This window comes from Anguilla rostrata, chromosome 17, assembly GCF_018555375.3.
Source record: "Anguilla rostrata isolate EN2019 chromosome 17, ASM1855537v3, whole genome shotgun sequence".
NCBI lineage: Eukaryota > Metazoa > Chordata > Actinopteri > Anguilliformes > Anguillidae > Anguilla > Anguilla rostrata.
Window position 1 is genome coordinate 20,836,867 of NC_057949.1, and position 10,974 is coordinate 20,847,840.

General features: G+C 50.7%; 1 protein-coding gene across 1 annotated transcript; it reads left to right on the forward strand.

Annotated features, from left to right (window-relative positions):
• The first annotated feature begins 2,363 nt into the window (after positions 1-2,363).
• LOC135243381 (probable G-protein coupled receptor 139) lies at positions 2,364-9,584 on the forward strand. The gene is made up of 2 exons (XM_064315167.1): positions 2,364-2,837; positions 8,441-9,584. Exons 1-2 carry the CDS (start codon positions 2,690-2,692, stop codon positions 9,466-9,468), a joined length of 1,176 nt encoding a protein of 391 aa, XP_064171237.1. The 5' UTR covers positions 2,364-2,689; the 3' UTR covers positions 9,469-9,584.
• Positions 9,585-10,974: the final 1,390 nt, after the last annotated feature.

Consider the following 10,974-nt stretch of genomic DNA (forward strand, 5'->3'; position numbering starts at 1 on the left):
TCCCCTCTCTCTCTCTCTCTCCCTCTCTCTCTCTCTCTCTCTCTCTCTCTCTCTCTCTCTCTCTCGTTTAATGACACTAACCACACGGCCCAGCGATTGCCGTTTTATCAGCCAGGCTCAGCCTTGTCCTTCTCTCGTTTATGTTTCCCTCCCTCCTCATTTCTTTCTCCGATGGAAGGGCCGTGTTGTGTGTGTCTGGAGGAATGCCACATCTCTTAAATGGCCAGGTGCCCCAAGGCGTCCCGACACTTACTCTGCGTTTCCACTGTGTGGGCATTTTCGGTGGAATTTTGTCATTGTACACAGAAGCACGTTCCCCGCTGGATGGGCCAGTTGCGATCTTGATAAGAACACTCGGTGTGTGAAGCAAAGGGGTGTTGGAGCGAGAGCGTCTCCGCTCCACCCACTTTCATCACAGTGAGAGAAAACGAGAAAATGGGGTTTCATAAGAGTTGTGTTGCTACTAAAAAGTGAGAGATGTATTTAAATTAAAATAATTCACCCGTATTTAAATATCCCTCAGTTAAAACCGCTGAGAAAACCTCAAGCACATGAACAAATGTTAAAATACATACCGACCGAATGCAGACTGAAGTACAGATTTTGGATTTTGGCTTATCTGGCTGTGGAAGGAGCGTTTTTCCCTTTTGTTGAATTTTATTGAAAAATATCAAGAAGTAAATCCCCAGCACAGGGATTGCTTGTAATTCAGCTGTTGCCTGTTGCCAGATATGCTTAACCAGGCACTTCTGAGGTCTAACTCGACCATATTGCACTACAAAATGATGCTCAGTGAAAAGACACAGCAAAGAATATTGGTGGGGGGCCGTCTGGGTAGTGTAGAGGTATAACCACTCTGCCGACCACCACAGAGACCCGGGTTCAATCCCCGGCAGCGGTACTTCCGGCTTGGTCAGACGTTCCTACGAACACAATTGGCAGTGTTTGCGGGTGGGAAGCCGGTGAGGGTATGAGTCCTGATCGTTGCATTAGCGACTCCTACTGGTTGGTCGGGGCACCTGTTCAGCAGGGAGGGGAATCTGGGGGAGATAGTGTGAACCTCCGCGCGCGTTACGCTCTCCCAGTCAAACTCCTCGCTGTCAGGTGAAAAGAAGCGGCTGGCGACTCCACATGTATCGGAGGAGGCGTGTGGTAGTCTACACCCTCCCCAGACTGACAAAGGATAGCGCATCGACCAGGACTGTGAAACACACGGGGAATTGGTATAACGACTAAATTGGGGAGAAAATGGGAGAAAATGCCAAAGAAAAAAATAAATAAATAAAGAATATTGGTGGGACTTACAAAAATTTGTTTTGACAGCAACAGTTTTTGCAGTCAAATCTGTGGAGATTTGAGAGAGCGGTTGGTATCGCTTGGGAGAATGGAGAATATGCCTAAGTATAGTATGTGTGGGATTAAGAATTTGTTTGACAGCACGTTGATCATCTGTGGAGATTTGAGAGTTTGGTTACGCTTCTGTATGGCGGGGCAGACAGCTCTTCTCCGCTTCCTTCTGCCGTGGCGCTAAGCCGGAGAGCCTTGGTGTCTGCGAGCAGGAGAGATGCAGGGGAATCCTTCTGGCTGGCTGAGATAGAGCAGCCCGCTGCAAGATCTCAGACTGAAATAATGAAGATCCATTAATGAGACTGACAAAGAAGACCGGGCCGCCGGTCTAGTGCTGTGATGATGATGTGTTTGTATACAATGCGTATCTGTGAACACGTCATGTTATCCACATGCAAGCACACATGAACACACACACACACACACACAGCTACACTTCTGCGTCCTGTGATTGTAAGGGACTCCCTTGCGTGCACTTGTATGTCTTTTAAAAAAATAAATGTCTGTGTGCTTCTCTCGCCTGTCAGACCCTCATCTGTATCTTAATCTGTTCCTCCTTCATCTAACTCCACTCATGCGTTCACCCTCTCGGTCTCGTTCTCAGTCCCTTCCCCACTCCTCCCCCGGGTTCCCATCATTACCAGCACTCAGTCTTGCTCTTTGTTTTTGTCCTTTGTTCATTTGTTTTCCCTTTTTTACCCCCTTGCACCCTCATCTTTTCAGAGCTGCCTCCTTTGCTCTCCCCCTCCCTCCATCTCTTTCTCTTTCTCTCTCTCTGTCTCTAATTTTTCCTTTCACAATTTTAGAAATCTCTTTCATTTTTCCTGTCACTGTTCCAGCGATCTCTCTCTCTCTCTCTCTCTCTCTCTCTTTCAATCTCACTCAATCTTTCAATCTCTCCCTCCCTCTCTTCTTTCTCTCTCTATCCCCCCCTCTCTTCCCCCTCTCTCCCCTCTCTCTCTCTCTCTCTCTATCCCCCCCTCTGTCCCCCCTCTCTCCCCTCTCTCTCTCTCTCTCTCTCGCTCTCTCTCTCTCGTTCCTGTTCTTACTCAGTCACACACATGCAGGATCTCTCCTCACCAGTCTTGCCACTGCTGTCCCTTCTCTCTCACACTCCTCCTCTCTCTGCATCTCTTACCAAATCATCACTGCTTTTCTTCTTCTCTCTCTCTCTCTCTCTCTCTCTTTCTCATTCTCTCTCACACACACACGCACACACACACACACACATGCCGACTGACTCCCAAGGACAGTGCACCCTCTCTCTCAGCCCCTCTGTCTGGCGCTGATCTTCGCAGGAGGAGGAAGAGGAGGAAGAGGCAGGACGGGTCCTGGCTCCTGGATGATGGAGCACAGCCACATCTTCTCCCTCCTGCCCTCCAACAGCAGCGCGTGGAGCCCAGGGCAGCTCCCCCCCAGCCCCCTGCGCTGCCCGCTGGGGCCCCTGCCCGTTATCTACTACAGCACCCTGCTCTGCCTCGGCCTGCCCGGTGAGTGTGTGTGCGTGCATGCGTGCGTGCGTGTGTGCATCTGTGTGCGTGCGTGTGTGTGTGTGCGTGTGTGCATATGTGTGCGTGTGTGCATATGTGTGCATATGTGTGCGTGTGTGCGTGCGTGCGTGTGTGCATCTGTGTGCGTGCGTGTGTGTGTGTGTGTGTGTGCATATGTGTGCATATGTGTGCGTGCGTGCGTGCGCGTGTGTGTCTGCATGCATATGTATGTGCATGTGTTTGTGTGTGTGTGTACGTGAGACTGCATACATGTTTTCCATGCACGTGTGCCCATGTGTATGAATGCATATGTCTGTTTGTGTGAGAGGAGAGAGAGAGTGTGTGTTTGTGTCTGCTTGTCTGTCTGTTTGCTTCTGTGAATGGGTGTGTGCGCATATGAGCGTGAGTGTGTCTGCACGTGTATGCGCTTGAATGTGTGTCCTTGTCTTCCAAGTGTCCCGTCAGCTGCATTTTTTGTCTCTTTTTCCTCCTTCGCTTTCTTATCTTTCCTTTCAAACTCAGGGGCAGCAGATGAGGGGTAATTTTCAGGGTTAACTTGCTGTTAAATAAGGCTCCGTTAATAAAAGCCCGCAGGACGAACCAGAGTGATGCCCTGATGTCAGAATTTTAGTCTTTTTTTTTTACATTTTTTATTTCTTCCCAATTTGGAGCGCTCGGTCGCGCGCTAGCTCGTGAGGCAGCCCCCGCCGCGGATTCGGGAGAGCGCCGGCGGGCATACGCTCTCCCCCGAAGCGTGTGATGTCATGTCAGCCGCCGCTTCCCGGCGCACCGCAGTCAGCGAGCCGGGCCTCATGCAGATATGAGTCACAGGACCACGCTCCGGCGGGCGCGCTCGCAGGGCCGCCGGCTGACCAGCAGGGGTCGCTGGCGCGCGGCGCGATGCCGTCGTGCCGAAAACCCTCCCCGTCCGTTCCGTGGGCGGCGTTAGAGCCAAACGTGCGTCGCCCGGCGGACCCGTCAGCCGCAGAGATCACCGGCGGCTTCTGGGTCTGATACCGGTCCGCGTGGCCCACACTGCCTAGAGAGGAAGAGCCGTCGATTGTGTCTGAATGTAGCAGTGAAGTCAATGGGTTTATTGGACTGATGAGAGACACCAGGAGGACTAGGAAGTCTCTGGCCGCCCGACTGTAGTTCAGTCTGTTCAGCGGAGCCCATAAGCCATGTCTAGCACACATTCTGCTGGTCAGCCGGGCCTTTATACGCTGATGTGGTACAACGCAGGAAGTTACGCTGAGTCTCTTGTGAGCAGCGGCGGATTGATCCTCCTTGGCCGTTCCATCCTCTGAAGCGTCAGCCAGAGGCTGGGTTGGCGGATGTGATTGCGGTCGCTGGTCTGCAGTTCAGTTTGTGGGCGCCGAGTGCACACCAGCGCTTCGCAGAAACCTGTCAGCAAACGGGTCACAGATATCTGGGACGAGTAAGTGTCATCCAGAAGTGGGCAGACAGAGAGAGGTTGAGAGACTGAGGATGCGCGTACACGTGTGTGTGTGTGTGTGTGTGTGTGTGTGTGTGTGAGAGAGAGAGAGAGAGAGAGGTGGAGAGCCATAGTGAGGAGATGTTTAGAGGAGAGGTATTGAGCTTTGTGCGGGAAATGTAGCAACGAAGCTGAGAAATGGCAACTTTTTTTGACAACTCCTTCACCACCTCGTTCTGCTATGTCCCACAGGTGCTGTGAATTATACCCCCATACCGCTGCCATGGCAACATGTCTTGCTGCAGATCTGTTAACTGTATTTTTTTTTTTGCTCGGGTCTCAACGTATCTCTTTAATGTCCTGTTGCTCAAATCACGGACCTCGAGGTGCAAAAACTGCTGGTTTTCCTCCCTCCCTTCGCCTGGCAGTCAGGTGTGAACACCGTCTGGCCAATCAGCAGCACTAATTGTTCAGTTAGTTACCTGGGGGAGAAGAAAACCAGGGCCGGATTTGGATTTGAGGTCCAGATTTGAGTATTCATACTCAAATGCGTCACGGCCCAAGGTTTGAGTCCATTTTTCCAGCCGCCACGTGACATGGATGTCCCAGGTTAAGTTGTGTTTCTTTCTGCATGAAGGCCTCTAGCTCTCTGCTGTCAGTTCATAGGTTAAATGTGTCAGTGTGGAGAACATGTTTAATGTTTTTTTTCAGTATGTATCACGTGGCTGCACGCATGTTGATTCATTATGCCCTGAAATAACACGTCCATAACCCAAAAATATGCATTTCAATCAAAGGTCTTTCTGTAGGGAAATCACTACAACATGCACACACACACACACACACGTACACACACATACACATACATCCACACGTAACGCACACATATACGCACATGCACAAGCACACACACCACACACACAGACCACACATCACACTACATCACACGTAACGCACACATACGCACATCACAACACGCACACAGACTCACACACAACACACACACAACACACTCACACACACACACACACACACTACACTCACACTCACACCACACACCACAACCAACAGACTAACTCCAGCGCCCAGAACCTAAGACGCCTCAGACCCTTAGAGGTGTTTTGTCTCTCTTCTCTGCCTAACAGTGTAAGGAGGCTCAGGACAAAAGGCTGGTCCAGAATTGGGCCATCCCATCAAGCGGGGGACGACTCAGCCAGCGGCCCTCGCGGGCTCACACCTGACCCCCTTTATTTGTGTGAATGAATCACACCCCCAGCACCCGTCCACATGCAGACGCCCCCCCCCCCCCCCCACAGCGACACACAGGACGGCAGCTCCTTCACCAAGCAGGAAGAAAGGAAAGGCCTTCCTTCCCTCTCCACTGCTTAATCACTTAAATGAGGCTCGACCTAGAACAGGCCTTCGCCATGACAACGCCAATCGCAATGATTTCTAGGGTTTTTAATCCCCCCTGCCCCGTGCACCCTGGTTTTTCGCGGAGCGCCGTGCCGCGCGACCCATGCGGGGCCCACGCGTGTTCCGGCGTGTTCCGGGGGGGCGTCCTTGGCGTGTTTGTCTACAGATTGAACAGATTTGCAGCCTGTTCTTGTGTCACACTGACACCGTCACCTGGAAGCCTGTTGTGCCCGGTTAGATTCCCTATTGTGAGCACAGATAAAGCAGAATGATTGCAAAGCCGGGAGGAGGGGGGTGGAGGGGGAGGAGGAGGAGGAGGGGAATTGTGGGGGGGCGGGTGGTGGGTGGGGGGGGGGAGGCAGTAAGAGTGATGTATGAGGAATGGAGGGAGATGGATGGAGAGATTGAAGTGCAGTTTTATTTTCACATTTTTATTCCATTCTCATTTTATTTTAACACCTTATTAGACTCACAATTATTGTTTTGTTTATCTATGCATGTTTGTATCACAAACAATATGGCATGGTAATTAAATATATTTTAAATTTGGATTGCACGGCATATGGTTACTCTGGTTAGTCATGCTGAACGAGTGAGAGAGAAAAAGGGAGTGAAGAAAAAACGAAATGAGGGAAGGTGTTACAGAGAGAGAGAGACTTTTTTATTGTTCCTTTACTGAAACACAAAAACTTCCCACGGTTTCCTTAAAACATATCCCAATCCCACATTTAGAAATCCAAATCTCCCACCCCTATCCACCCCCCCCCCCCACCCACCCCAAAAAAAGAAAAAAACAATGATGCCCAACACCTACACTCAATCTAAACATATTTTCATCTCTTCTTAATTTACCGCACAAACAGCATCCTTTTAAAATACTCAGATTCTACCAAATTCTAAGGCACGCAGAGACATAGCACCTACAAACTTGCAATACATCCATTGATTCCTTGGCAATATGCATTTGGACATTTGTCATGCCAATAAAGTATTCAAATAGAGAGAGAGAGAGAGACAGAAGGAGAGAGGAGGAGAGAGAGAGAAGGAGGGAGAAGAGAGAGAGAGCGACAGACAGAAGGAGGGAGAAGGAGAGAGACACAGAAGGAGGGAGAAGGAGATAGAGAGAGAGACAGAAGGAGGGAGAAGGTGAGAGAGAGAAATGGACGCATGGAAATAGACGCAGATGGCGTGCATACGTGTGCAGGCATGTGTGATCAGATGTGCATGTTTGTGCTTCTGTGTTGATCTGAATTGAGATGCCCCCCGTGACTGAAAGACAAACGGAACACACTCTCTCTCTCCCCTCAGAGCTCAGACCAAGAGTTCAATTAAGCTTCAATAGCAGGATGAACGGCAGCCGTTCTGTCACCAGGACGTAAATAATGATAACGGTTAATGGCACAAGCTATGACAGAAATACTGCTCCTTTTACTGCAATTACTACTGCTGCTTCTGCTGCTGCTACTACTATTACTGCTACTGCAATGGCTACTGCTACTGCTACCACAAATACTATCACTACTGCTACAAGTACTGCTGCTACTACTACTTTTACTACTGCTACTGCTACTGCTACTACGACTACTATCACTACTGCTACAACTACTACTACTGCTTATAATAATAATAATTATTATTATTATTATTATAATAATTACTATTATTATAATAATAGTAACAGGGCAACCATTAAGAACAAAAACATGTAATGATAAAATGACAGTGTATTTTAGGGTGATGTGATTCTGTACTTGCCTGTTTGTAGTGCTTAATATGCATGCTGGCACATTGTGTTGTGTGGACGTCCCTGAGAAAGACTTCACGAGCTTTAAGAGCCAGTGTCTGATCCATCTCTGCCCTTGCCTATCACACACAACTCCAAAGTGTGAAGTGCTGCAGTTCATTATGTGAAAATGTTCTATGCCAGTATACTTATTATTATACATCTGTCTTGCAAAGACACTCTGTTTTCGCATTTCTGGTACAAAGCTCAAGACTGCCTCTTTGGAAGGTCAAATATATCCTCATTATCTCTGTCTCCCTCTCTCTGCACCTTTCATTTCACTATTTCTTGACCCCTCTCTCTCCGTCTCTCTCTCTCTCTTTCACTTGCTCTAGGTCTTGTTTTGTTTCTGTTGCTCTTGCTGTTACACTCTTCTCTGTGAGGGGGTGTGTGTGTGTGTGTGTGTGTGTGTGTGCATGACTGCATGTACGTGTGCATGTGTGTGTGTGTGTGTGTGTGCACAAGTGTCTACTTGTGCATTGAACGAATGATAGCAGTGGAGCACAGTTGAATATCGTACTTCCTGCTACACTCATTTTTTTCTCCTTTGATGTAGCACGACTCTTAAAAGCTGAGTGTTTATGTGCTGCATTTTTTCCAGTCACTCTGGATAAGAGTGTCTGTTAGTCGGATGCACTGGAAATGAAAATGTCATCTTCATGTGATGATGACGAAGATGGAATCTGCCACTGGTTCTTCCTCCCTAAAACATCCTGTTCTTTTATTGCACTCACTTCCTTGTTCTCTTGTTGCTTGCAATGATTGCTAAATACCCCAGCGACTAATTTATGCTAATGCTCTACTTATCATTACCATAATCTTCTTTTATTATTTCCTTCCTACTGTCCTCTCCCTTTGTCTGTCTCCCTGCCCTCCTTCCATGTGTTTTCATTGTTCTTTCTATACTCTTTCTCTCCTCTTTCCCCCTTCTCTCTCTAACTCCCCCCCCCCCCCCCGTTCCCGCCGCAGCGAACATCCTGACGGTGGTGGTGCTGTCCCAGCTGGTCCTGCGGCGGCAGAAGTCCTCCTACAGCTACCTCCTGGCCCTGGCGGCGGCCGACATCCTGGTGCTCCTCCTCATCGTGTTCGTGGACTTCCTGCTGGAGGACTTCATCCTGGGGGCCCCGCTGCCCCCCTCCCTGGGCAAGGCGGTGCTGGCGCTGGAGTTCTGCTCGCTGCACACCTCCGTCTGGATCACCGTGCCGCTGACCGTGGACCGCTACGTGGCCGTCTGCCACCCGCTGCACTACCACGTGCTGTCCTACCCCGCGCGCGCGCGCCGCGTCATCCTGGCCGTCTACCTGGGGGGCCTGCTCTCCGGCGCCCCCTACTACTGGTGGCCGGACCTGTGGCGGGGGGCGCCGGGCGGGGGGTTCGGGCCGGGCCAGCAGGCGCTGGTTTGGGCGCACTGCGTGGCCGTGTACCTGGTGCCCTGCGCCGTCTTCCTGGCCCTCAACTCCGCCATCGTCCGGCAGCTCCACAGCCGCCGCGCCACCCTCCAGCTGCGCGGCCGCTACTCCACCGGCAAGACCACCGCCATCCTGCTGGCCGTCACCTCCGTCTTCGCCGCGCTCTGGGCGCCCCGCGTCATCGTCATCCTCTACCGCCTGTACGCCGCCGGCCCCGCCCCCGACCCCGCCCGCCCCCAGCTCCACCTGCTGGCCGACCTGGCCAACATGCTGGCGCTGCTCAACACCGCCGTCAACTTCTTCCTGTACTGCTTCATCAGCCGGCGCTTCCGCGGCATGGCCGCCGCCGCCATCGCCGCCTCCCTCTGCTGCCGGAAGAGGCTGCCGCCGCCGGCCTTCTGCGCGGGACACAGCCTGTCCGTCACCAGCAGCTCCCGGATCTCCCCCGCCGGCTCCCGCTGCATCAAGATGCTGGTGTACCAGTGCGACCGGAGCTCGGCCCTGTCTCTCTCTCCCCCCCAGCCCCAAAGCCTGTCCCCCTCCCCCTGCCGTTACCGCCCCCACCAGCCACTTCCTGGGGGCAGCTGACCGGCTCTGTTAGGACAGACCTACAGGGGTCGGGCTGTCAGGAAGAAAGTGATTGGATGGCGATGCCCCCTGTCTGCTCCAGGTAGGAGGGGATGGAGGGATGGGGGTTTGAGAGAAAGATGGAGAGGCCGGGGGGAGGGGGGGGTGGTGGAGAGGGATGGAGTGAGTGCAGCAGCCTGACAGACTGTGACCTCCGGAGCTGTACACCCACAAAAACAACTCCTGCAATAAAAAGATAATGCTCTGCATCGCCTGATAAGGAAAGGTAAAGAACTGGGAAAAACTCATGTACATTATTTTGTGTTATCTTCCTTTGCAAAAATGTCTATGCTTCACTTTTAAAATTGAGGGAAAAGCAGAAGAGAGAGATGCAGAGGCAGAGACCTAGCGGCTTATAAGTGCACTGTGCATTTTTAAATAACCACAAAAAGGTACAAAGTGGATGGGGTCTCTGCCAGTACTGGTGCCGGAGCGGGTGTACCAGAGAATTTTACGGGTGGACTGAGACGGGAGATTGAATCGCGGGCTGGGGGCAGGGGGGGGGGGAGACATTGGTGGAACCACCAATTTTTAGGTGTTCCAATCAAAAACTGGGCATGTCTAGCTAGGCCACCCAGGACACGGCACGCCACCGCCACCAGGGGTCTCTGCTCTCTGAACCTCAGAACCTCACATTCGCCGGTTTGTTCATTTACTGAAGTCATAACACCTGATTGGCAATCTTGTGGAAGTTCCCCTCAAACAGGGGGTTGATATCTATGGTTTTGATCCTCCAATCGGGAAACACAGGCAGGCAAAACCCAGAGAGAGCTCTAGTGAGATGCAGCTTGGAGCAGGTGCAGAACACGCGATGTCGAGCGTGGCGTACACACAAACACAAAGGGCCAGGCGATGTGCCATTTCTCCCCTCCCCTTGCATTTTGGGGTTCAGTCCCCTGCCATGGCACTTGCTGTGCTCCCCTCTCTGTCTGCTGCCCTCTCTGCGTTCTACCTGTCTGAACAAAGCAAAAATACAAAAGGTGGGCAGTCTGTCCCACTCTCCTTTAAAAAAAAAATAAAAAATCAGGGCGAGAATAGATGCTGATATCAGTTGGCCTGATTCTCATTTGTGTGTGTGTGTGCACCTGTGTCTGTTTGCCTGGCTGTCTGTCCGTCCGTCCGTATTACAAGTTTTTTGTTTTAACCTTAATTTCATTGTCGTACCAAAATTTCTAAAGATATATGGATGTGAAACTCTTTACAAAGTGAATGTTACAATTTAACTTGAATATGTAATGCAGTGCAATGTATTGATCGATTGATATTTATTCTCTGTTGGGTAGGTGTGCCTTCTTTATGTACATGTCTGTGAGGACACCAGTTCAGTAACAGTTTTTCTATAATATATCTTTTTTTATTTATTAATGTCCTACATTTTGCGTAAACATTTGTAAATGTAAATATGTACGCATGTGCTGTATTTGCATTTATCTTGTGTTTAGATTCCTCTGCTTCATATTCTAAGGT